The 27,949-nt window shown below is 44.2% G+C and overlaps 1 protein-coding gene across 5 annotated transcripts in view; it reads right to left on the bottom strand.

The window, feature by feature from the left end:
- The window catches only part of PALD1 (phosphatase domain containing paladin 1), a 181,646-nt gene that overhangs the window by 102,427 nt on the left and 51,270 nt on the right, over positions 1–27,949 (bottom strand). For 4 of the 5 annotated variants that reach the window (XM_081954017.1, XM_081954016.1, XM_081954020.1 and 1 more), the window contains exons 2-5: positions 5,938–6,132; positions 3,334–3,436; positions 2,784–2,963; positions 1,853–2,017 (exon numbers count right to left, since the gene is read on the bottom strand). In XM_081954017.1, coding sequence (XP_081810143.1) covers positions 1,853–2,017; positions 2,784–2,963; positions 3,334–3,436; positions 5,938–6,132 — 643 coding nt within the window. Of the gene's footprint in view, positions 1–1,852; positions 2,018–2,783; positions 2,964–3,333; positions 3,437–5,937; positions 6,133–14,632; positions 14,764–27,949 lie in introns of all 5 variants that reach the window. The other variant, XM_081954018.1, reaches the window with a different exon arrangement.

Genomic DNA, 27,949 nt, shown 5'->3' with positions numbered 1-27,949 from the left:
AATTGCTCATCCCCGATGGTCAGCGATGGAGTATGCTGATTGAATCGGGAAGCCGGGAACCACAGCCACTCTGTCTTGGAGGGGTTGAGCCTGAGCCTGTTGTCATCCATCCAGACCCGTACGGCTTCCAGACACCGGGCCATCACTTCGACAGCCTCGTTGGGGTGGTTTGGGGTGGAAATGTACAACTGAGTGTCATCAGCGTACAGATGGTAACTCACCCCAAAACCACGGATGATCTCGCCCAGCGGCTTCATATATATGTTGAACAGGAGAGGCGAGAGGATCGACCCCTGAGGGACCCCACAAATGAGGGGCCTTGCGGTCGACCTCTGCTCCCCCGTCAACACACATTGCGTCCGGCCAGAGAGGTAGGAGCGGAACCACCGTAGCACGGTGCCTCCAACCCCCAACCCCTCCAGCCGGCGCAATAGGATACCATGGTCGATGGTATCGAAGGCCGCCGAGAGATCTAATAGGACAAGGATGGAGGAACAACCCCCATCCTTTGCCCTCCAGAGATCATCCACCAACGCGACCAAGGCCGTCTCCGTGCTGTGACCGGGTCGGAAGCCGGACTGGCGCGGGTCTAGATAATCAGCTTCCTCCAGGTGGCGCGGAAACTGCTGAGCCACCACACTCTCAACAACCTTCGCTAAAAAAGGAAGGTTGGAGACAGGACGATAATTTGCTAGCTCCATTGGGTCCAGAGAAGGCTTCTTGAGCAGGGGCCTGACCACCGCCTCTTTCAAGGCGGCCGGCATCAGGCCCTCCCCCAACGAAGCGTTCACCAGTCCCAGTAGCCAGCCTCGTGAGCCCTCCCAGGAGGCCAGCACCAACCAGGAGGGACACGGGTCCAGTAAACATGTGGTGGCCCGCAGTCGCCCGCGCAACCTGTCCAAATCTTCGATGACAACAGGGTCAAACTCCTCCCAGCATGGTCTCTCAAGACTAGTCTCGGACGTCCCCACTGGAGCACTGGAGTGGGTCCAACCTCTCCGGATATGATCGATTTTATCCTGCAGGAACTCTCCAAATTCCTCTGCCCTGCCCTGCAATGGGGGGTCCCGCTGCTCCTGTGACAGAAGGGAGCGGGTCACCCGAAACAGGGCGGCAGGGCGGTTCTCTGCGGACGCTATAAGAGTGGCACAATACTGACGTTAAATGATTCATGTGGTCATTAGACAATCCAATACAGTTGTTAAGTGAATCCAGCATATTGAAAGGTTGGAAGTTTTTGCCATTGTTTGCAGAGGTGGTATTCATCAGGTTCTGACCAGTTCTGGAGAACCGGTAGCGGAAATTTTGAGTTGTTTGGAGAACCGGTAAATACCACCTCTGATTGGCCCTGCCCCCATGCATTCTCTGCCTCTCGAGTCCCAGCTGATTGGGAGGAAATAGGGATTTTGCAGTACCCTTCCCCTGGAGTGGGGAGGGAATGGAGATTTTACAGTATCCTTCCCCTGCCATGTCCACCAAGCCATGCTACACGCACCAAGCCCTAGCCACAGAACCGGTAGTAAAAAAAATTTGAATCCCACCACTGATTGTCTGCCAGAAAATGGCAACAAAAAAATAATAATAATCGCAAATCGTGAGCATGCGACTGCGGAATGCTACAATTAGTTGTAAATGTGAGCCAATTGCCAAGCCCTTGAAATGCAATCACATGATTACAAGGAGGAGTGGGCAGTCATAATTCCGAGGATGAGTCATCAATAGCTTTTTTAAAGCCCATTGTAACTTCGAATGGTCATTAAACAATAGTTCGTAAGTGGAGGATTACCCACTTCCAAAAGTGGAAAATATATCTGAAGCAAATCTCAAATGCAGTGCGTCCCTCAAAAATCACCTCTTTTCGAATAGAGACTTCCAAGTCTTCTACTTTGACTCCTCTATGCTGATTGTGTAGGTTCTCCTTCAAGTTCTCCTTTGCTCTTGGAGTGTAGGGGATGAAATCATTGTCCATACGCAGAAAAAGTACAGGCTCTTCACGAATGCAAAACACAATGCATTCCTGCTATGACAAAAAAAAAAAGAACTGTGTTGGCTAAATTCTTGAGAGAGTATAGAGAAATGCTGATTTACATACAAAGCTTTTCTTGTCTGCAATAATGATCTACAAGTTCACTGACACATTTTTCACCTTGTCCTTCAGGGCACTTGTTCAAGGGCAAACCTCTAGGTGTGCAAGAGAATAAAAGATACACCGCAAAAAAACAGATTTCTTCTGTTGTTAGGCAAAAGTCAATGGTACATCAAAATGCCTATGGAGAAAAACTGGGAGTTCCACTGTTTTCTCCCATCTAATAACATGTGCATAAAAGCAAGTGTACATATCTATAATGCATTTGAACCCTGCTTGTGAGAAAAACATGTGGGGGCTACAAGGGTGCTTTTGTTTTGACACAAATAGGAATGCAGAACTTTCAGCCAATGTTAAGCCTTGGTGGTGCAGTGGTTAGAGTGCAGTACTGCAGGCTACTTCTGCTGACTGCCTGCAATTTGGCAGTTCAAATCTCACCAGGCTCAAGGTTGACTCAGCCTTCCATCCTTCTGAGGTGGGTAAAATGAGGACCCAGATTGTTGGGGGCAATATGCTGATTCTGTAAATCACTTAGAGAGGGCTGTAAAGCACTGAAAAGCGGTATATAAGTCTACGTACTACTGCTATTGCTAAGCAGAGGCGCCCAATCTTGGCAACTTCAAGACTTGAGGACTTCAACTCCAAACATTCCCGGGTCAGCTACGTTTTTCAGTTTGGCTTTCTTTCATATACGGACCTTATGACCATCATTCTGGAGCTTCTGCAGGACTTGTTTGAATCCACCAAAGCTGGGCTGCCCCATCCCAAACACTGCATATCCTCCTTTGGCCTGCCGAAAGTTGGGAGCCCCACAAGTGCTGGAAGTATTCAGGACATCTGCTTTGCTGTATACATCACGGACCATAAAATATTTCCCCTACATGGAACAATAACAAAAAAAATGGATATCAATGTGCAGAAGAGGTAATGTAAGTAATTGGTCAATTAACATCCTTACAAAAATAACATGATTGAGAATTTGCCGAGAATCAGGCAAATAGGCTGGAAGACAGCCCTATTACGGTCATTGCCTATTAATGCTCAATAATAAACATTCAGCAATATTACGCTGCAATGCATCACTCGTTGGGCAGGGAAGCAGAATAGGAAGGCTGCATCATGTTTCTTGGCCTCTGTTGGCCATTGTGAGAAAAGAGCTGCTGATCTTTTGGCCCAGAAAAGCTCTTTTTTAATGATTTTGATCACCACCTCCTTCTGAATATTCATACATAATCCACAACATTCACCTGGACAAGATAATGTTCTGGAGTAGATTCTGTAATCCGCCCCACAGTATAGCTGGCTTTCAATAAGTCGTCATGTATTTGAAATTCTTCTTTGCAATTGTAGCTGTAAGAAACACAGGACAGAAGTTGCGTGGTTGGTTTCTCTGCTACTAAAATATGTTTTTTGGGATTAAACAAGCATTGTAAGAGTCCATTGCTTAATTTCCTATTCACAGAAAGTTGATACATCTTACGCAGATGGTAAAGTCTACCACAAAATAAACAAACTCACAGCCATAAGTCAAATTAGTTGGTGTAACTCTACTATTTTATCCTGAACATGTATACATACTGTTATGTTGTCTATACAAATTTACAATCCAATTAATAACATTAATTGCATCTCCAAGTTACCTTGAAAAACTAAGAACTAACGTATTTTTCAGAGTATAAGATGCACCAAGATTTTAAAGAGGCAAATTTAAAAAAAAAGATTTTTGCACTCTGCAGACCTCCTAAAAATGGCCCTTTTTTTGCAAAAAAAAAAAGGGGGGGGAGCATGCATAGCCTTTAGGAGGCTTGTAGAGTGCTCTTGGGAGCTGGAGGGGGCAAAAACGAGCAAAAAACGGCCCGTTTTTTGCCAAAAGGGCCTGTTTTCTGTCAAAAAAAAAGGGCATGCATAGCCTTTAGGAGGCTTGTAGAGTGCTCCTGGGGGCTGGGGGGGAGCAAAAACGAGCAAAAAAACCAGTCCATTTTCCACTAATTTCTTCCCTCCCCAGCCCCCAGGAGCACTCTACAAGCCTCCTAAAGGCTATGCAAGGCCATTTTGGTGAAGGGGGTGGAGCTTCGGGAGGCCAAAAATGCTGTATTCAGTGTATAAGACGCACCCAGATTTTCACCCTCTTTTTTGAGGGAAAAGGGTGCGTCTTATACTTCGAAAAATACGGTAGATTCTTATATCCTTATTATACTTTAAATCAATTAACAATACAGTGACATATATACACAAAAACTATTTATACAGAAAGAGGGGGGGAAGAGACTTATTTGATTTGATTATTTATGAACTTGGAACTGGGTAGCAGAAATTGTTACATTGTGCTTCACATGGTCAATAACTTTAAGTCATTTTTCCATTACAGCAAGTTTCCAACGTATTTGCCACCATGTGAAAATTCTCAAATCCATTTGTGCTTTCCAGGATCCTGCTACTACCGGCTGTAACCAATTACAAAACTATCAATTGTTTGTTTCAACTTAGTAAAGCCAATAATATGGCCATTATCTTAGATAATGGGCTCAATTGTGATTTGTTTCGTTTTGCAATTATAAAAAACAATCAGTGGAAAAAGACTGAAAAGGTTTTCAAGATTACCACCCATGACAAAAACTATTACTTTGTTTTCTGTAACAGCATCGTCAGAACTCCAAGATCCCACAGAGATCCCAGAGGTGGTCCTAGGCATAACAACAGTGTATGGCTGAATTCTATCCAGCAAAGAGAGAGAAATTCATAGAGTAACAGAATTGGAAGGGACTTTGGAGGTCTTCTAGTCCAACCTCTTCCTTGAGCAGGAGACTTTAGAAAAATGGTTGACCAATCTTTTTTTGAAAGCCTCCATTGATGGAACACCCACATCTGAAGGCAAGCTATTCCATTGGCTGACTGCTCTCACCGTTAGGAAACTTCTCCTTAGTTCTAGGCTGCTTCTCTCGTTGGTTAGAGGTTAAGTTAGACTAAGAAAAGGAAGCAGAGGATAATCTAAGGAGCTTGTGCAGATGACACTTGGTAAAGCTATGTTTTGGGACTATTGTCTCTGTCTATAAAAGCCATTTGTTTTGTTTTATTTTTCAATATCCAAATTGTGCCTTTCAGTTCATAAATGTTGCCTGTTCTTCATTTATATTCTTAAGTTTCATAAACCAATTATGAGGCAACTCAGTTTTAAGGGGAAATAATACATATGATCAGATTGGGAAAATCTCTTTTGGGAGAATGAGATGGACATGAATTGCTTAGCTTTTATATTCAGCTGGAGACCTATGTCATTCTTCTCTTGATTTTAACGTGCGAGTTTTATATGCCAACAAAAACTTGTTCATTTTATTTTATGCTGTGGCTAATATTTTTGGGGGGAGGGGGTTGTGAATAAGAATAAACATTCAAACTGTCATACGTAGGGCAGGTTCCTGTGTGTGTGTTACACCAACAAAGACCCACCCTAACTTTTGACATTCTGGAGCTTCAAGATTTTTCTCCAGCCCATTCCCATCTGAGATAACAAAATCAGGTGAGGGAACAGAATTCCTAACCATAATCCACGGCAAATGGGCTATAATCAATTTAGTAGGCCACAAGAATAGACGGCTCGTTTTAGAGAAGCCTTTATTAATTTGGTGTCCCCCAGATGTTTTCCAGATGTGCTCTGCAGCCTTTGTCATCCCCAGGTATGAATACAAAGTTCACACACACAATATGAAAGGAAATAAAATGCTAGGTCTCTTTTCTTAGCCTAACTCTTTATATAGACAACATTACAGCCCTTAGAAGACCACGAAGCTCCAGAAGATTGAGACAAAAGATGAAAGGATCTGCAGAGAATATAGGTGGTGGTTGCAACTCACGTAATAACAACAGGAGCCACCTTATTAGTAATGATAGACTTGGCTTTGTTATTGTGGAGGCCAATGGTCTGGAAGGAGTGGATGCTGAGGGAATGGTGATCCTCCATGGTTCCACTGCTGTGAATGTTCTCAAATGTTGCGGTTGCTACTGTCTGCTGAGCTGTGCTGGCAGTTGTACCCATAATCCACAGGCAACTGTACCAATAAAAATAATCAGAAGATGAATAAGCAGAAGGGGAATGTTAAAACTTCAGTATTCTGCAAAGAGGAAGGGAGGGAGGAAGGGAGGATGGGAGGGAGGGACGAAGGAAGAAAGAAAAAGACAGACAGATGAAAAGGAAGGTAGGTAGGTAGGTAGGTAGGTAGGAAGGAAGGAAGGAAGGAAGGAAGGAAGGAAGGAAGGAAGGAAGGAAGACAAAAAAGAAGGAAGGAAGAGGAAGGGAGAGAGGGAGAAAGGAAAGAAAAGAAAGAAAAAAGGAAGGAAGGAAGAGGAAGGAAGGAAGGAAGGAAGGAAGGAAGGAAGGAAGGAAGGAAGGAAGGAAGGAAGGAAGACAGAAAAGGAAGGAAGGAAGAAAAAGAAAAAAACAAATATATTTAGGAAAAGGCAATCAGGATTTTGTTTGCATGTATGTATTTATTTACAGGACTTAATATGGCTGAAGAGCCAGCTGATGGCAAAATTTAAGGCATGAGAGTATGCCCACCCTATCTAACCTAGTAGGACAGAGATACCTTCAACGAGAGGTGCTCCCACAAGTAACCTGCTCCTCTGCCACGTAAGGTTTTAAAGGAGATAACCAGCACCTTGAACTGGACCCAAAAAGCATCTGGAAGCCAGTATAATTGATGTAGCCATGCTCTTACTATTTGACATTGTTATCTTCCCCATTTCAGAACCAGAGCTTTCAGACTCTGTTCAGGAAAAGAAATAAGGATTCCTCAGGCATTCTTCACAAAACTCTGGATGAAAGGCAGAGCTGATGTTGCATAGGAATGAAGAGCCTACAAGAACGTTTCAGGCATCTGAAGCTAAAAGATACTGGACTAAAATACACATGTGGTTGGAGAAAATGATACATAAACATATAGACTTGAAACCAGAACTTTTTTTATTGGGAATAATACCAGAAATATACAATAAAGACTTGAAATATTTGATCATAAATGTGTTAACAGCTGCTAGAATTGTATTTGCTAAAAACTGGAAAAATGAGAAATTACCAACAGAGGAAGAAATTGTTCGGAAAATAATGGACTGTGCTGAAATGAGTAAACTTACATTTGAAATTAGAGAACTAGAGGATGAGCAATTCTATAAAGTATGGGACTTGTTTTATCAATGGCTGGATAAAAAAATCTGGAAATGAATCTTTTTTTTTCCTTTATCCTATCTCATATGTAATAATAATAGAAAGTTATACTTAATGTTTTGAAAAAATCTCTTTTTTTTTCTCTTTCTATACATATTAAGCTTTTACTATGAAACAGACTATTTACTTATACGAGATAAGAATAATAATGTATTTAATGTATAAGAGTGAGATGATTTAAATTGTTAGGTATGATTGTGGCTGGTGACTATCTTATAATATAAAATGGAATAATGATGATGTAATGAACAATGGATATAAATATAGATTGAAATATTTAATGACTACATGGATTGACAAATAATAATGGGAAATTAAATTTGGAGTTGAGGATGATTGGAAACTCTAAGGTTACTGGAAAGTAGAAATGTCTTATATGAAGTAATGAGTTTCTTTTTTTCTTTGACTTAATCTTTATTCTTATCTTTTAGAGAATGGTGATATAATTTTATAAAGACTTATTGTTACCTAGTATATAATTATGGAGGTAAAGAAACAAGGGTTGTCACAAAAGAAAGAATACTAATGGTAATTTGAACACACAATGCTCAATGAAATACTTAACTATGTTTAATACAATACAATAACAGAGTTGGAAGGGACCTTGGAGGTCTTCTAGTCCAACCCCCTGCCTAGGCAGGAAACCCTATACCGTTTCAGACAAATAGCTATCCAACATCTTCTTAAAGACTTCCAGTGTTGGGGCATTCACAACTTCTGGAGGCAAGCTGTTCCACTGATTAATTGTTCTCACTGTCAGGAAATTTCTCCTCAGTTCTAAGTTGCTTCTCTCCTTGATTAGTTTCCACCCATTGCTTCTTGTTCTACCCTCAGGTGCTTTGGAGAATAGCTTGACTCCCTCTTCTTTGTGGCAACCCCTGAGATATTGGAACACTGCTATCATGTCTCCCCTAGTCCTTCTTTCTCTTAAGCTAAACATACCCAGTTCCTGCAACCGTTCTTCATATGTTTTAGTCTCCAGTCCCCTAATCATCTTTGTTGCTCTTCTCTGCACTCTTTCTAGAGTCTCCACATCTTTTTTACATCGTGGCGACCAGAACTGAATGCAGTATTCCAAGTGTGGCAGATAATGGCAGATAATGAAGAAGTTTAATGGATAATTAGTCACCGTATCCTTAATTGTAAAAACCACCGCACAAAAACTTGTAACCAAACAACATGCTTGATGAAAATGTGTGTTTTTCTTTTTTTACTTCCCTGCTCTTGTGCTGTATGTGTTGTTTTGTCTTTTTAAAAGAAAAATAAATAAACATTTATTTAAAAAAAAAGAACGTTTCAGGCATCATTCTAGGGATTAAAATCCTGGCATTCTGTGGCAGATAATGAAGAAGTTCTTGGCAGTGCTGAAAACATTGCCCAAAACTGGAAAAAAAAAAAATCACAAGCCAGTGATCTATTGCTGTGCCCACAGTCCATTCTGGCTACTCTGATGACTTCCAAAGTAGTCGTTTGTTTAATAAAACAAGGTAAACACTGAGTAAATAGTCTGGAAAGTATTTAGAACCATCCATAATCCTGCAGTGTTGTGACTTGCAATGTGATTAGAGCTTCAACGGTGCTATTAAAGAGGTAGTAGTTAAATCAGTAGCACACCAAACAGTGGATTGGGCTATAACTTTATTTGTAGAAGTTGAGTCAGCATGTTTCTTTATAGGTAGTGACTGCTGGACCCAAATATTAAAAGCATAGATGAAATCTTGCAGGGTGGCAAAATATTCTAAGATATTAACCATAAGCTTATTTTGGTATTAACACCTGCAAGTATCCACATGAACTGTCAGAAGTCTCCAGATCTTATCAACCATCCAAAGAACCAAACATTAGGTAGTATAGTAAACATGTTTTTTTCATCCTGTTCCCATGAAGTTTTTTCTCAGACTAGCTGATTATTTATTTATTTATAGGGGGAAAATGTCCAGACCAAACATAATTTCTAATGTTGGATTTTCCCCCTTGTGGAGTACTGTGAAGACATTACCATGGCAACTCCACTGTGCTATACAGTAGAAGCCATTTTACGGCGGGACAGTAGAAGCCATTTAAAGGCACAAGCTGCATCTTAACAGAACACACACCCGAGGGGTGTTAGAGGTGTCTTATCCCCACAGTATTTTTTTCCAGAGAGTAAGTTATCTGTGTACCAAGTTTGGTTGAAATTGCTCAAGGTGTTCCAGAGTCATGCTGGAATACACACACACACACACAAAGCCTGCAGAAGGATAAAGACTTTTCAACCAATTGGACTCTATTCTACTATTGCTTCTGCAATTTTGCAGAATGCCGTCACCTATTAATCCAAGTAGTAAAAATCTTCAGTGCATCATAAATACAACAATGTAATCCATCAGTAACTGTGATAAGCAGGATGGAAAAAAATTGAACCAAAGTACTCAAAATGACTTGCTTATATTGTCACAGAAACAACAAATTGGAACTGTGCTTTATAGAAAGTTCTGAACTCAAAGGATCATATGAAGTAGGCCACAGTCTGTAAAACAGTGAATATATGACTTTTTAAAATACCATAACCATTTGATTATAAATATTCATTTCACAAGGAAGGCTGTGTGCATGCAAAACAAATTAAACTTGTTCTTTTTAAAGTTTATCATGAAACTTCTGCCCATCCATAGAGTAAGAAAGACCACTGCTAGAATTAGAGTAGCAACCGGAATTCCAGAAGAAATTTCAAGACAAGGTAAGCAGACAATCAAAACATCTTCTCTCACATTAACACATATGTGATAGACCATGACACAGATTCTTTCGAAGAAGATTGGCCAACCATAAGTTTTCAGTTGCTTATTTTTAAACTTAGTCGCTTATTTCAAGGGTTCCCAACCTCTGGCACATGGATTGGCACCAGGCCACAGCATGCCAGAAAGTAGGCTGCACAAACAAGCTAAACCTCATCCACGGGATAAAGGCAGCTCGCAAACCACATTCCCTTTGGTCCAGGGAAAAATCTCTTTCCATGGAACCGGTCCCTAGCGCCCAAAAAGTTAGGGGTCACTGATTTATTTGATCAATTATGTCTTTGCTTTTAAAAACAAATGAGTGGCTATCTGTAGATGCAATAAGGGCAGAAACAGTAATGTTGTTAGGCCTGGAAGCCATCTTTTGCATTGGGCCTTCAGGCCTACCACATTTATTGCTGTGGGAAACTGGGAGGGGGGATTATATGTAGTATGGGAGATATATAGTCTAAATAACATCCCTTTCTCAGAGAGTCAAGGACATCTTGCCTTGCACCTGGAGTGGCGTGACTGGGAGGCATCTTCAGTTGGGACGGTGCCTGATTGAACCATGTGATGGACATGTGGGTGCTAGAAAGGGAATTGAACTTTCATTTGGGTGGGGAAAACTTGGAAGCTTTTATATTCAAGTTTTCCCAGATGTGCCAATATGACATTTCCAATAAAATGGAACTTTGAGGAAACTCAAGCCTCGGAGTCTTTTTTCGTTGAGGGTGTTAATTGGAACCCTGACAAATGTTTTGCTGTCCATACCACAAGGAAGTAGGCGTCATTGTGATAAGGACATGTTCAATCAGGTTTGCTCCTTGTCCTCTACCAGTGCTGCTCAAGGTTCTCATCCAGGCCCCCGAGACATGAGAGGTTGCCCAGATGCAATCTGTTTCTTAGCTCCCGTCACCCTCTCATTCCAGATGGCCATGAGGACTTTGATTAGATCATGGTGTATACCCTCCAGAACAGGGGTCTCCAACTTTGCAGAGGTGGGCTGCTCCCGGTTCGGCCCGGATCAGACGAACCAGTAGTAGCGGTGGTGGGAGGCTCCACCCACCTTCCCGGATGCTTCTGCGCCTGCGCAGAAGCATTGCGCGCACAAGCAAACCCGAATCGGTAGTAAAAAAAAATTGGTAACCCACCACTACAACCTTGGCAACTTTAAGACTTGTGGACTTCAACTCCCAGAGTTGTTGAAGTCCACAAACTTAAAGTTGCCAAGGTTGGACACCCCTGCTCCGGAACAATCCCAATTGTCCATTAGTTTCCTGGACTGTCCCATAAGGAAAAGCTTTTCCGTGTACCCGTGGGAACATCATCCCTCCGGAGACCAGGCTGACTCCAACCTTGCTGGCTTTTCATAAGGTCTTCAAAGACCAAATTTTATACTAGAGCCTGGGGCGCCAGATGTGCGAAGGAACCCACCTTCTAGTTATGGTAATTTATGTTTGTGATTTTTTTCTCAGTTGCTGCCTTCTAATTTTTATATGTGTTTGGGTTTTATTGACTTATAATATTGTCAGCTGCCCAAGGACATTAGTTTGAGATTGGCAGTCAAATAAGTTGATTAAATAATTCCCCCCCCCACTTCTAGTTCACTCTCAATTCCCCGGAAGAAGAAGTTTACAAGACAAGTTCAAGCTGTTCAGAACAGCTGGCTCCTTTCTAAGGAAGGGGGAGAGAACTATTGTTTCAAATCTTGAAACATGAAACATAGAACCGCTGAGAGCAGGACATCTTTGTTTCCTTGTAGTTGCTGTTCTCACCTTTGTGATTCATCCAATTACCTGGAAAAATCCATTAACCTCCTAATCTAAGCGCAAATTATTTTGAGTTTAAGGGAATGGCACATATGATTTTGTACCTGAACAACCGCTCTTGTGGGGAAGAGTAGCAAGTTGGGAATGTGTGCATTAGAAACTTGAACTGGATTTACACTGGCTAACCTGGGCAATGGCACCATCAGAATATAAGTTCTACAGTGGAATTATTGAGTCTGTCATCTGCACCTCTATAACTGTCTGGATTGGTTCTGCAACCCAACAAGACAGACACAGACTTCAGAGGATAATCAGAACTGCAGAAAAAACAATTACTACCAACCTTTCTTCCATTGAGGACCTGTACACTGCACGAGTCAGAAAGAGGGCTGTGAAAATATCTATGGACCCCTCACATCCTGGACATAAATTGTTTCAACTCCCACCCTCAAAATGACGCCATAGAGCCCTGCATACCAACAACTAGACACAAGGACAGTTTTTCCCCGAACGCCATCACTCTGCTAAACTGTCAAACTATTAAGTCTGCATTATTATTACTAATGTTCTCATTGTTCCTATCATCCATCGTCTCCCACATATGACTGAATGACTAACGTTTTGTTTGTATCCTTACAATATATATTGATTGCTTTCTAATATGATTTGATTGCTTATTTGTATCCTATAACTATCATTAAGTGTTGTACCTTATGATTCGTGACAAATGTATCTTTTCTTTTATGTACACTGAGAGCATATGCACCAAAGACAAATTCCTTGTGTGTCCAATCACACTTGGCCAATAAAGAATTCTATCTATCTATCATCTATCATCTATCTATCATCTATCTATCTATCTATCTATCTATCTATCTATCTATCTATCTATCTCTATCTATCTATCTATCTATCTATCTATCATCTATCTATCTATCTATCATCTATCTATCATCTATCTATCTATCTATCATCTATCTATCTATCTATCTATCTATCTATCTATCATCTATCTATCTATCTTTTATCTATCTATCTATCACTACTGATAGTATCAGCTGGTCTTTGTGGCCTCTTCTTGTTTTTTTGTCCCTGCCTTGGTTCCTATTCAGCAGGCTGAGCCATTCATTCTACCTACACATCATCACAAGATTCGTATTGTCAAGAGGGATGGCTGACCTTCCAGGTTCAAAAACACCTTTGTGAATGTTACGCTTGCTTAAAATTGAATGTAAACTTTTTAGGGAAATTTAAAGGGGGGAAAAATGAACAATAACCCATAAAACTGCCCACCTTTTTGGGAGGGGATGAAGAGAGACCAAAATGAATGACAAATCAGCAACTACTCTTCTATTGTCCAATGAAAGTTTTTAAAAATGTTTTATCAAAGAGATCTTCTGTTCTAGACACAGTATCTACTCCTATTAATTGAGATAATTTTTAGGAGTGCTGCTGCAAGTCCATTAATGGAAGCACTTTTTATGCCAAAGCGGGGGGGGGGGTGTCACTTGATGCCATCTACTGTATCTATCACAATTGACATCATGCTCCCAATGATTGATGGTGTTCCTCCTTTTTGCACATTCGCAAGCCAACTCTCGTAACCACCCACACCACAAGATTTCTGACTAAAGGCCAAACTAATGCATTCGCTTGGCCATCCCACAGGCAGTAAACCAAACCTAAAGAAGTCACATATCAAAAACAACTCCAGTGTTGGGGAAGTTTGTGTGAATGGTGCAGGCTGGAACTTGTGCTGGTGCTGTGTGAAAGAAGGCTTCAAAGAAAACGCAAAGTTTTCATTTGTTCCATTAATATCCGTATTTCTTTTGAAGAGCACAGAGTGCTGTACCTTTAGCCCAGAGGTGGGTTCCAGCTTCTGTTATTGCCGGTTCGGTGCTTCGGGCAAGGATGCACAGAAGTACAAAAAATTGCTTCTGCGCATGTGCAGAAGTAAAAAAATAAAATGGCGGCACCGTAGATGGTGCCACAATAGAACAAGATGGTGGAGCAATAGAACCACTTTGGGCATGTGCCCGGCCGAGTTAGTACCTTACTCAGCTGACCTGGTAGGAACCCACCTCTGCTTTAGCCCAATTAAGGAGACTAAAATGTTGGATCAGACCATTCTAGTTCTATATGGGTTATTCCAAGAAAGGCATTTAGATGTTAATGAAAAGCTCACACTGATCGGCAGATGATACTGTTAATATGACACGGCAATATATATCTTACAACAGTGATGGCAAATCTTTTCGGCACTGAATACCAAAAAGGGAGGGAGCATGTGTGCGTATTGTGCATGCTGGTCAGGGCCACAACCAGAAGAGCAACTGCCCGGGGTGTGTGTGCTGGTTTCCAGTGCACACTGGCCAGCCAGTTTCTGGCACACATGCACACGTGACAATCAGCTGGCCAGCGTGCATGCTCATGCCAAACACCAGAAGACCAGCTCTTCCAGTTTTTGGCACTGCCACACACATGAAGGCCAGCTTATTGTCTTGAGTGCATGTGCACCAAAAACCCAGAAGATGAATGGGCGATGCTATGCGTGCCATGCAAGATGGCTCTGCATGCCACTTTGGCCATGCGTGCTATAGGTTCGCCATCACGGTCTTACAATATCTTGAATCCCCAAGGACTTATGTAAAGGTCTACAAGCTCGGCATTCAATACCATCATTCCAGACATTCTTTCCTCTAAACTGACTCAGCTAGCTGTACCTGACCATACTTGTAAGTGGATTTCTAACAGATAGGAAGCTGCAGGTGAAGCTAGGCAAAATCACATCAAATACCTGCACAATTAGCACAGGTGTCCCCCAGGGCTCTGTGCTCTCTTCATTACTCTTTTCTCTCTCAAAGGATCCCTCTGTTAAAGGTTGCAGATGATAAACAGTCATTGGCCTCAGTTGGGACGATGACGAGTCTACATATAGACAAGAGGTAGATCAACTGACCCATTGGTGCAACCAGAACAATATGGAACTCAACACTCTGAAAAGGGTGTTGTATCATCTGTAGATATGATAGTAGATTTTAGGAGGGGCAGTATTAGTCAACACAGCATCAATAGTAGAGAGCTTCACGTTTCTGGAATCGATAATCTCCCAGAACTTGAAGTGAACACTTAACATTAGAACTGTCATTAAAAAGACACAACAAAAAATATTCTTCCTGCACCAACTCAGAAAGCTCAGGCTGCCCAAGGAGCTGCTAATACAATTCTATAGAGGAAGTACTGAGCCTGTCATTTGTACTTCTATATATAGCTATCTAATCTGGTACAGAAACTGAACACGACAGGCAGAGACTTCAATGGATAGTTAGGATTGCAGAAAAAACAATTGCAATCAGCCTGCCTTCCACTGAGGACCTGTATATTTCACAGGTCGGAAGGAGGGTTGAGACAATATCTAAAGACCCCAAACACAAACTATTTCAACTTCTCCCATCAAGATGCCACTATAGGGCACTGCATACCAAAACAACTAGACACAAAGACAGTTTTCCCCATGCCATCACTCTGCTAAACACGTAATTCCCACAGCACTATCTTATGCCTAAGTACTGTGTGTATATATATAGTGTATATATAACCATATAGTAGGACTATATTACTATTATCCTTCTCATCTTTCTTACTACTTACTCCTATTGGTATCTTATGGCTATCACTTTGTTATATTATGATTTATCATTGTAACCTATGATTTTATTATTTATGACTTTGTTGCGTGTATGTGCACTGAGAGCTTATGCACCGGAGACAAATTCTTGTATTTCTTTTCTACTCTACTCTACTCAGCAGAAATCTAAAATGTAATCTCAGCTCAGATACAGAAAGCATACTGTGAGTGTGGAGGGAAGTAACTGCAAGCTGAGAGAGCACAAGTGACCCAAAATTACTACACATCCCAAAGTTAGTTTGAAGCTGATAAGTTGTTATCTCATTTTTTTTCATTCATCTTATCTTCAGACAGTAGGGACATTTAAGGATAAGTTAGGTAAATTCAGAATTAATGGTACTGAAAGATGGTAACTGGCAAAAGAGTAACCAGAAAAAGTTTATAATCAAGTGGAAAATTGAATTGGGGCTTCCTACTCCAATATTGATAGGATTCACGTTTCATGCGAAGCCATGTTTGCTTAATCACAGCACGTAAAAGCACAGAGACTGGATTCGCATACTATGCTACACCAAAACAAACTCATATTACTGTATAGCTAAGCCAAAACAAGGTGGAGAGAATGAATTAGTCAATATAACATATTGATATTAAGAAATTAATTTAGCCATCTCAGCTGAAAGATGAATAAATCACATTTCTTTCAATTTATATGAGTGACAAAGGCCAAACAATGCATCTTTATGGCTGGCTGTCAATGCATATTAACGTTTAGATGTCACTGCATCTGACCACGAACAAATACACATTTTAACAGATCCCAGGAGATGGGAGGACAGAATACAACTCACTCCCATTTCTTGCTTCGACATTTTCACGCTGTCTATCAGAAGGTGGCTTTGTACGTAAAGACACAACAGCCCAGGATCCCAAAAGACTACAGCAAAGACTACAGCAAAACGCAACAACTCTGCTTCCAAAGACACAATAGCAGTGTTGTTTCCCTGCCAGCCACTCGTGGGGGGTGGGAGGGAGCTCCATCCCTCCCCCTGAATTGTCCTGTGCCACAATTATTCACACATCTTGAATTTACATTCCACCATAAGAAGAGAGACTTGGCAGGAATCAGAGACAAGCCTAACAATGGGCTAAATTTAGATAGTGTGGCTAACAGGGAAGAGAATAGAGGCCCACAGTTGCAGGATGCATCTGTCTAGGTCTCCGCTTCTACTTAGCAGGAGGGATTCCTTTGGCCCTGTTTTTTTTTTTTTTAGCTAAGAGAATCAACGCAAAGAAGAAGAAGCACTTATATACACACATACAAACACAAGTGCGCGCACACACACACCTTTAGCTCCCCTCCCAAAAAAAAACCCTTTCATCTGAGCCAGACGCATGCATGACTTAGCAATTAAGTAGGACATCTTGAAAATTGTTTCTGGCTTTCAAGTCATCTCAGCGCATATATTACCATATTTTGCAGTCAGGTTAGGGTGAATTCCGCTTCCTTTCTATCTGCTCCAAGGAAAAGGCTACACATGACAGCCAAGCAGAGAGACTTTGCCATTGCAAACATTGGCAGGGCGAAGTCATTTTCTGAAAACCATAAACTGTTGTTTGGAACCCCAGGCCGCCGTTCCCCATTTCATCCATGTTTTTGGCAAGCCGAGACATCCTTTAGTTAGTAGCTTGGCAAGCTAACATCTTTTCACCTCCATTTGCTTCGGTTGAGTTCATTTCTTTTCAAGACTGCTCTTCTTTCCAACAATGAGAAGGGGAAAAGGGCAGTTAAAAACTCACAAAAGGGAGCTAGCTGGTTTACACGATCAGCGTAAGACACGGTTCATGCAACGTCTTTGGGCTTTTTGGAAAAGCAAACCCATTTTTGACGTCACACCTGGCAGAGGAGATTCTACTGAAGTGCTGGGGTGTAAACTCCTCGCAGGAGCATGGAAGAACATATTTAACAAAACCAATCCTCCAACTTCACCTCCTAGGGTTCAATTCTTGACTTTAAAAAAGAAAAAGATGCGTAAAGTTAAACAATACTCAGAGGGACTAACTCAACAGGAAAGAGGAAAGTCACGCAAGAGAGACAAAAGCATTTCCATCCTCAAGCAGCGTGTTGCAAAATCAGGGCACATCTGAATATGACCTGAACCTCCGGGAAAAAATGGAATTTCAGCAAAGGGCAGTGAACAGGGGAAATGTTATTGTAGCAGCCAGCAGAGGCTCGTAGTTGAACGGGTCAAGGCGGAAATGATTTCACCAAACAGGTTGTCTTTTGGCATTTCCCAGGAAGCATCCGGAATATGCATTTATTCCTTTTTCAGCCTTGGGTCAAAAGACAACTATTTTTTTTTAAAAAAGAGGCTCTTTTCCAACAGAGAAGGCCTTGGTGGAACCATAACAGTATCCTTACAGATCAGGGGTGTCAAACTCAAGGCCCTGGGGCCGGTTCCATCCCGCAGGGTACTTAGATCAGGGCCACCTTGGAAACAGTGAAGGGCCAACCAGCGGTGCTTCTGCCAGCGAAAACGGGCTACCGAGCTCCATTTTCGGCGGCCCCGGCCTCCTGAAACCCTGTGCCAGTGAAAATGGAGCTTGGGAGGGCGCCCTCAACACGAGTGATGTCGAGCTGGCCATACCCATCCTGGCCACACCCACTCTTACACCACCACCATCCCGAGGTCAAACACAACCGTGATGCGTCCCTCAATGAAACTGAGTTTGACACCTCTGTTATAGATCCTAATTTGAGCTCTTTGTTTTGAACAATTTTAATTTATTAGGATGAGATTGACAATGGAACAATCCTGGGTAGAGACAAAATAGAAGCCAGCACATCAAATAGCAGATATAAGAATCAAATTTTGTCAGCCGAAACCAAAAAAATCCTGCACTGGAATAACTGCAGTTAAAAAGACAAAAACAGGAAACTGCAATTAAAGTTTTGGATGATAGACTCTTTAAAGACATATTTATCTGCATATCCGGTCCAACATCAAATCTATTCATACTTCTCCAGAAATAAATTTATTTATTTAAGAGACGCATTTTAATATGACAAGGGGACAATTTGGGCATTTTGCTCTTCTCTCCAAATTTCCAAGTCTCTAGTTTTGCAAAATTATAATTCATTTTCTCAGCGTTTGCAGTATTTTTAAACAGTCAAATGCTTGTTTTATTAATTATAGGAAGTATAAAGAAATAAAGCTGAATATTAGAATTCTATTTATCCTACAAACTGCCCAGATTCACTTAGATAAGATGGATTGCTTATAAGTTTGATAAATACATGAAGACAGTACTCTACATGATTCAAATGTCTATGTATTACCTTAAAGAGATTTATGCTCTGTGAATAAAAGAGATTTATAGTGAATTCATTTAAATTCTGCTTCTGCTCTTCAGCAGTGACACCTTCAAACATCTACCTTGACAGAAAGCTAAAAACATTGTGAGGGCAGGAAGGGGTATGTTTTTTTGAGGACCTTGATATTAACAAAAGAACATTTTGTATTACTAGTTTATGTAACATTTCTGGCTGTTGAATATATACAGTACGTACAATATGTATAGCTGGATTGCCTGTAGCAACCCAAGGTGCAGTCTATGCCACGTTGTGTATATGAAAGCAGTGGACATGGTAAGAATATTTTTACACACATCTACTAATTTTGTGAAATGCCTATATCCGTGATGGTGAACCTATGGCACGCATGCCAGAGATGGCACCCAACGCCCGCTCTGTGGGGCACGCGAGCTGTCGCCCCAGTTCAACTCCGCCGCACATACGTGTGTGCCTCCTGCCAGCCAGCTGGTCTTCAGGTCTCTGCCAGCAATGCATGGAAGGCAGGGCACATGCAGGGGGCACGTGAGCATGGATGTGGGGCTGCACATGCATGCACGGGGAGCGGGGTACATATGCGGGGGCAGAGGTGGGTTGCTGACAACATTGCTGACGGTTCGCTGCACGTGCGTTTTTCTGCGTGCACGTGCTCAATTGACTATAAATTCTGTGCATGTGCAGAACATAAAGAGATTACTAAAGAACACCTGTGAATCAGTTTGGGGGGGGGGTTCACCCTGAGTCGCTGCCAGTTCTGCGACCCGAAATACCACCGGTAGTGAACTGGTAGCAAGCCACCTCTGTGCGGGGTGTGGGGTGCATGCACGGGGGCCGTGCACGCATTGCATTTGAGGGGTTCGGGTGCGTGCACACTTTGGGCACTCAGTCCGGAAAAGGTTAGCCGTCACTGGCCTATATGATTCCTTGAACAGTGTCATATCTAAATCCTAGACTGGAAGCCTGGAGAATAGTTAAGGGTTCGAGAAAAGATAATACTTAACTCAGCAAAAATGCAATAGATGAGACTCAATATATCTGAGGCCGTAATTATGCAGACATCCCAATAATTTGTCTAGAAACATGAAATCAATAAATAACACCATGATTTACAGGCTTCTTTACACTTAATAATTGTAATCAACACCAGGATCAGCATAATAGCAGGAAAATTTATAAATGATGACTGGTCCACCAAAGTCCTTTCATGTAAGCATGCAAAATTCACTGGCAAGTCAGCTGCACCTCTGAGAAATGCTTTTAAGGAAGAGAAGAAAGTGGCTTCCGATCTCCTCCTCCCCCCCCCCCCCCCTTATATAGGCAGGAAAGAACATCAAGCATGACATTCTTGAGGAAGGGGAAGAAAGGTTCCTGTTTTTCCTCCTCAAGCTGTAGCAACAACTTGTGCTGGCTGTTCCGTTAAATGAGAACCATGCCAAGAAACACATCCTGTGCAGCAGGAGAAGCATCTGTAATCTGTAACACCTCTCCCTCGGTTTTCACGGCACTCCTTAAATATATAGCAACACTAGCCGATAACCCAATGTTGCCCGTGCATTTATTTATAGGGGAAACAGGTTGCATCTTAACAGAACACACACCCTGAGGGATTTTAGGGGTGTCTTACTCCCACAGTATGTGTTTCTAGAGAGTAAGTCATCTGTGTACCAAGTTTGGTTGAAATTGCTTGAGGCGTTCCAGAGTTGTGCTGGAACATACACACGCACAGCCATTTTTATATAGGTTAGGTAAGGTTAGGTAAGGTAAGGTAAGGTAAGGTAAGGTAAGGTAAGAAGATGCTTCATACCGAATTAATTATATTCTGGGATGGGGAATGTCCAACACAGATGATACTTTAACTCACGTGTCAGGATTGAAGGCTTAAAAAGTCTTCCTGGCATTTATTTTCAGCACCGCACTAATAGAGGGATTAGCTTTAACCATGATTATATATTTAATCTAGAGAGGGATATTACCCAATTGCTAGCTGTTGAATGCATGAACCAGAGGCCATTATCCTATAGAATAATCTTTAACTTACAATGGTTTATTTACATGGGCAAGACACAAGCAAAAAGCACAGACTTCAATAATGGGTTTTTATTGTTAGTCTTTAGTTAACACAGAGTCTAAGACGGGTGTCAAACACAAGGCCCGGGGGCCTGATTTAGCATGTGATGTGGTCGAATCCAGCCATGGGGCCATACAGGAAAATGTAAGGGACTTCGGCCCGGTCTACCCAATGCGAAGAGGAAACATGCCAGCAGTTTGGGGAGTGGCGTCAAGCTGGGCACGCCCATCCAGTCGGCCATGTCCAGTGAGTGGCATCAAGATGGCCACACCCACCCAGTGCATTAAGTTGGCCACGCCTACCCAGTCGCCCATACCTACCCAGTTGGTCACGCTCAAAGTCAACAACAGCCCTGATGTAGTCCTCAATGAAATTGAGTTTGATACCCCTGGTCCAGGACATTTGAAGAAAAATTTCAAAGCCTTCTTCATAGTGAATTTATTCGGGCACAGATTCTTTGAACGATATGAAATGTTTCTCCCTAGGTTTCTTGTCACCTGGGCTCAGCTTCCATTTACAAAATAAGTTGCCAATGGACTCCCTTTCTATCTCTTGACTCATTATGCCTATCCCTTCCTTTACTTTCCCAGCTTCTGCACAATCTCTCACATAAGGTCAGCACTGGTTTTGCATCTTTTTTGCAGAACACTAAGCATGCTGCAAGAAACATCTCACCCACTCTGCAACCATGCAGTTCTTACATAGCACAATTGTAAGCCCATCCAGCACAGAGTTTCATAGTACTGATTTCTCTGTTTCTTCATCTCTTCTCTCCCTGCACTCAAAATATCCAGGTAGCAAATGGCAGCTTGCAAGATTGGAAAGATGACACGGACTGGAAATAGGCAACTTTTCCTACTTCTGAATTACATAAATACTATGAGATGCAGAGAGCAGCAAACCAAGTAAGAGGTTTGTAACTTCTGACATATGGCATATCATGTATCAGGAAGATGGCTTATAACTTTTCATTGTACGCTTTATAATAACACTTCTGTTCTTTGCAGTGGAAGAAGTATTCATTCACTTAAAAAAAAAAAAAAAACTCCACAAAAATTTACAATCCGAAGTAACATGACATGGGAAGAGTTTTGCTATTCAATTGTGCCATGTTGCAGAATTATGGTTTATTTGTCTTTGAGCAAAATGTCGCTTATTTCAGGGGTCACCAACCTTTCAGACCTCAGGGACCACTAAATTCATAATTTTAAATCCTGTGGACCACTAAAAGATCTGCCTAATGACCGGCTGGGTGGGCGTGGCTATGTGGTCCTGTGGCTGGATGGGCATGGCCAACTTGATGTCACTCACATTGAGGGGCACCTCACCAGCCCCTACTCGCCCCTCCCCTCCCAGTCATTCCTCACCTGCCAGCCTGGCCTCCTTAGGGCTCCAACAGGAAGCAGTTGTTGAAGCTAAGCAGCCACCATGAGAAAGAGTTGGCAAAACAGCTGGCTCAGTTCAGATTGGGTATGGCCGAGAAAGAGGCTCAGTAGAAGTACCTCCCTGAGGACTACGAGCATAGACTTTCCAAGCAGAGGGAAGACCTGCAGGAGTATAAGGCCAGATACTGGCTCCTGGAGGCTCACTGGGCTGAGATGGTCAGCCAGTTCCAGGCCATGATGCAGTCCCACTGGAATGAGGCCCTCCAGCTCTTTGCCACCAGTGGCACTTCCCTCCTGCCTTCGTCCAAAGCCCCACACCAGGAGGCCGAAGCAGATCCCAAGTCAGAATTTCTCCCCCACTCCCCGACCCGCACAAAAAGACCCTGAAGGGGGAAGACTCTCTGCAGCAACACAAACGTTCATTGCACATATCCGTAGTTTGAGGACCCGATTTAGTACAATATAACTTTTGAATCACCAAAAGTTTCTTGTGTATATATCACAATATAGGAGGACTGTATTAGTATTATCCTACCTACTCCAGTTCGTGACCACTGACTTATTCTGTTCCTTCCTATTTCCACATTAAACTGCCCATTTCTTAAAAAGAAAAAAATCATCTGCAATTATTATTTAAACCCGCATCAACTGTTGTGGCACACCAGTGGAGCTGCCAGCAGATTCAGACAGTGAGGAGGTTGGGGAGGAACACGGGCCAGTCCTGGAGTGTGGGGAAGGCTTTGATGAGGGCTCTGTGTCAGAGGCAGAAAGGGGACCAGGGCCGTATGCCAGCTCTCAACTACCTTCAGAGGCAGGCATCAGTGAGGCAGACGAATAGCTGGAGCATGTTCCCAGTGTGCGCATGCGCAAAGTTGCCACACGAAGTGAACAGCTAAAGAACAGGGGTTGACTTGGGAGTAAGGACACAGGTGGACAATAAATGGCGCCTCCCAGAGGAAATGAAAAAGGAGCGAAAGGGGAGTGGAGTTTGCAGGAGACAATTAGTTCGCTTAGTTGGTTCGTGACTCTCTGAGACTCTTTGCCAAGTTTTACAGATATCGGCCTGGCATCTCTCCAAGCCAGAGAAGGTCTGTGACTGTAAATCCACCCTTGAAACACTTTGCTGGATGTGAATGAGCAGAATTCACAGTAAATAAAAGGGGGTTTTGTCGGGACCAGGAGTTTGCTTCACGCTCTTGGGAAGTCTAGATCAGAACACCAACGTACATTTGGATAATCAAAATCTCAGGGTCGCAGCACCTGGAAAAGTATAAAATCAAATAGCCAGCTAGGTTCCAAAACATCAAGAATAACTACACTCGGAGTACTGAACTGTGTTCAAGCTAAATCAAGAAGCTGTAGTTAACGTTGTAGTATCAGAGGCCATTCTTATAATTGAAGAAGAGGAAAGGAGACCTTATGATGAAGAAAGAGACTATTAATCCCTACATTAAGCACAAAGACTAGAACAAAATAGTAAGAAAGAAATAATTGTTGAAAAGAAGATGTTCAGCTAGCAACAAAACAGAGCTTTGGGGTATTTTTCAATTCAATTCCATTTTCAATTTATTAGCGCTTATAGACCGCCCCCTCTCCCGAAAGGGACTCGGGGCGGTGTACAGTCCATGTCAAAGAATTCAAAATTAAAACAATTAAAATTACTACATGGAGAATTTTGACCGCACACTATCAATAAATAGAACTGTTTGTTAATAATACAAAGGCCCATGGCACAACTTTCAAGTATGTGGAAAGGAGAATCATTTGCTACAAACTGGCCAAGGTTTAGCTTGATCTACTCACACAAGTAGACATGGTGATTCAGTGGCTAAGACGCTGAGCTTGTCGATCAGGAAGGTCGGCAGCTTGGCAGTTCGAATCCCTAGTGCTGTATAATGGAGTGAACTCCCATTACTTGTCCCAGCTTCTTCCAACCTAGCAGTTCGAAAGGATGCAAAAATGCAAGTAGAAAAATAGGAACCACCTTTAGTGGGAAGATAACAGTGTTCCGTTCGCCTTTGGCATTTAGTCATACCAACCACATGACCTCAGAGACATCTTTGGACAGTGCTGGCTCTTCAGCTTTGAAGCAGAGATGAGCACCACCTCCTAGCCTAGAGTCTAGAACGATTAGCACATATGTGCAAGGGGAAAATGACCATTGGCTTACCTGAAGGGTCCTTTTCTGTACACCGCGGGAGAGTCCAAGCAATGGGTTAATTCAGTCTGCTTGCCCTTAGGACTGAGGAACTATTTTTCCTTTAGCCACACCTCCTCCTGGTGTGCTCAATCCCCCAGAATTCTTAGAAGGAGTCAGTTCGTGCGGACGGAGCGAAGCGTCCAAGATGATGTACTGTTGACATGAAGAACCCGAATCCCGGCCTTGAGAGCCAGGGTGGGTTGGACTCTCCCGCGGTGTACAGAAAAGGACCCTTCAGGTAAGCCAATGGTCATTTTCCTGTACACCGCTTGGAGACTCCAAGCAATGGGACATACCCAAGTTATTGTCCATCTGGGTGGGCAGAAGAAGGCTCCCGGGATTCGGTCTCTGACACAACCGCCTGGAGCACACGCCTGCCGAAGGACGTCTCAGCCGAGGCGAAAATGTCCAATTTATAGTGTCGCACAAAAGGAGAAGGAGAGGACCACGTAGCGGCCCTGCAGATGTCCAGGATCGAGGCCTGGGTGGCCCAGGCCGCCGAGGTAGCAGCACTTCGTGTGGAGTGTGCGGTGATGCCGCGCGGAACGGCTTTGGATTGGCTTTCATAGGCTGTCGCAATGCAGGCACGAAGCCACCTGCCAATCGTGGAGGAAGAGACCTTCTTCCCTAGAGAACCAGGCTGGAAGGAGAGGAAGAGAGCCTCTGACTTCCTGAACTCCGCAGTACGAGCGATGTAAACCTTCAGGGCCCTCCTGACATCAAGATTATGCCAGGAACGCTCTCTGGGATGCGACGGATGAGGACAAAAATTTGGCAACACAATGTCTTGCGCTCTATGGAACCATGAGTTTACTTTGGGTGTAAAGGTCGGGTCCAGCCTCAAAATGACCCTGTCAGGGTGTATGACGCACAGGTCCTGGCGAACAGACAGAGCCTCCAGCTCCGAAATCCGGCGAGCGGACGTGATGGCAATCAAGAAGGCCGTCTTCAGCGTCAGGAATCGAAGAGAAGTAGTGCGTAGAGGCTCGAATGGAGGGCCGGAGAGGGCCCGTAGGACCACGGACAGCTGCCAAGTGGGGTAGCGATGAACGGTGGGAGGGCGAATGTTAGAGGCGCCCTTGAGGAAGAGGCGCACCTTCGGGATTTTGCTGAGAGGCAAAAGATGGTCGCCCGACCAGACGGTGGACAAGGCCGCCACTTGGCGTCGAAGGGTGTTCGGGGCCAGGCCCTTGTTGAGTCCCGCTTGAAGAAAGTCAAGGACTCTGGGAACAGGCGCGGTCGTCGGCTCGATGAGCAGCTCCTCACACCACTTTGCGAAGGCGGCCCAAGACGCATCATAAATTCTGGTGGTTGAAGGACGTCTCGCCGCCTGAATGGTGTTCACTACCTCCTCTGACAGGCCTTGGCCTTTTAGTTGGTCCCCCTCAAGTGCCAGACGGCCAACTGGAGCCACTGGGGCTCTGGATGAACCACGGCCCCCTGGCTGAGGGAGATCTGGTCCGGAGGGATGCGCCACGGAGGAGACACCGACAGGTGGACAAGGTCGGCGAACCACGACCTGCGGGGCCAGTGTGGGGCCACGAGGAGAACTTCCGCTCCCTCTGCGATGACTTTGGAGATGAATTGAGGAAGGAGAGGCAGGGGAGGGAAGGCCTACAGTAGCTCGCGGGGCCACTTGCAACACAGTGCATCTGTCCCCTCCGCCCCCGGGGTGAAGAACCGGGAGTAGAAGCGGTCGAGCTGCTTGTTGTCCCTGGACGCGAACAGGTCTACGGTCGGATTTCCGAATCTGTTGGACATCTGGTGGAACAGGCGAGGGTCCAGTTTCCACTCCGCAGGATCTATGGTTGTCCTGCTCAACCAGTCTGCCTGTGTGTTGTCCACTCCGGAGATGTGGTCGGAGCGGAGGGATTCCAGATGGAGCTCCGCCCAGCGGCCCAGGGACTCCGCCTCTCTCATCAGTGCTCTGGATCTGGTGCCGCCCTGGCGGTTGATGTGGGCCTTGGTGGCCACATTGTCCGTCATTAGAAGCACATGTTGACGATGGATGGACCGGCTGAAATGGCGCAGGGCCAGGCGAGCAGCTCTCAGTTCCAGTAGGTTGATGCTGTAACTGGTTTCCACTTGGGACCACTTGCCCTGGACAACCAGGGAACCCATGTGGGCTCCCCAGCCGGAGAGGCTGGCGTCTGTGGTGATGATCAACCTCTCGGGCTCCTTGAATAGGTGGCCCTTGAGGACGGCCGGAGACACCCACCAGCGGAGAGACCTCTTCACTTCCGGCGGAACTCGAATCGGCCTGGGAGAGTTGCTCCTGGATGCCCTCTGGTGCGGCAGCAGCAGCCACTGAAGCGCCCTGGAATGCAGGCGGGCCCACGGCACGATGGAAATGCAGGAGATCATTTTTCCCAGCAGCTGCGACAGAAGGACCACTGGAGCCTGCCTCAAGCTCATCACCTTGTGGGTCATGGACCTTAGACCATCCAACCTGTCTTGGGAGAGGAAAACCCTGCACAAGTTGGTATCTATCACCGCCCCCAGGTGTACAAGTCTGTTTGTTGGAGTGAGATGGCTCTTCTCTATGTTTAGAGTGAAGCCGTGATTTCTGAGGGATCTCATAGTGGTTTGGAGATCCCGCAATGCCTGCTGCCTGGACGACGACTGGATAAGGATGTCGTCCAGGTAGCACTGGAGCCTTATGGGCCTGCGTCTTAGCTGGGCCGCCACTACCGCCAGAACTTTGGTAAACGTCCGAGGAGCGGACGAGAGGCCGAATGGGAGAGCTTTGTACTGGAAGTGGCGACCTGCATAATAGAAGCGCAGGAACTTCCTGTGCTGAGGACGGATGGGAATGTGGAGGTATGCCTCTTTGAGATCTATAGATGTGAGTAGATCTCCCTGTCGAATCCCCGCCAGGATGGTCTGCAGTGACTGCATCTTGAACCTCCGGTAGGCGATGTGCCTGTTGAGGTTTTTGAGGTCCAAGATGGCTCTCCACCCCCCCCCCCCGAGTTCTTTGGCACAAGGAAGAGGATGGAGTAAAACCCCCTCCCCTCTTCGCCCTGGGGAACTGGTTCCACGGCCCTGATGTCTAGGAGATGTCTGACTTCTTTTGAGGGCAGGACGGGACTGGGCACCGGATGAAGGTCCGGGGGGGGAGGGACAGGAACTCCAGGGAGAGGCCTTCCCTGACTATCTGCAGAACCCAAGCATCCTCGGTTGTCTGGGCCCAATGGGGGGCAAACAGCTGGAGGCGACCCCCGATGGGCGCCGAGCCCGGGCAATCACTTTGACTTACGGAACGGCCTGTTGGAGGCCCCACCGCGGTTATACTTGCGGAAGCCGAACTGCTGCCTGCCTGTCCTGGGACCTGTCGCCCTGCTGACCGAAGGACCTATTGGAGGGAGAGAAGGAAGAGGCAGAGGTGGAAGGCTCGGAGGCACAAAAGGACTGCCTCCTAGAATAGGGAGCGGTCTTACGTTCCTGCTTCTTGTTTAGAGAAGGGAGGATCTTCCTCTTG

The sequence above is a fragment of the Natrix helvetica genome (genome assembly GCF_964273705.1).
Source record: "Natrix helvetica genome assembly, chromosome: 5".
Taxonomy (NCBI): Eukaryota; Metazoa; Chordata; class Lepidosauria; order Squamata; family Natricidae; genus Natrix; species Natrix helvetica.
The sequence above is the reverse complement of the archived record's forward strand: the minus strand, read 5'-3'. Positions and strand labels throughout refer to the sequence as shown.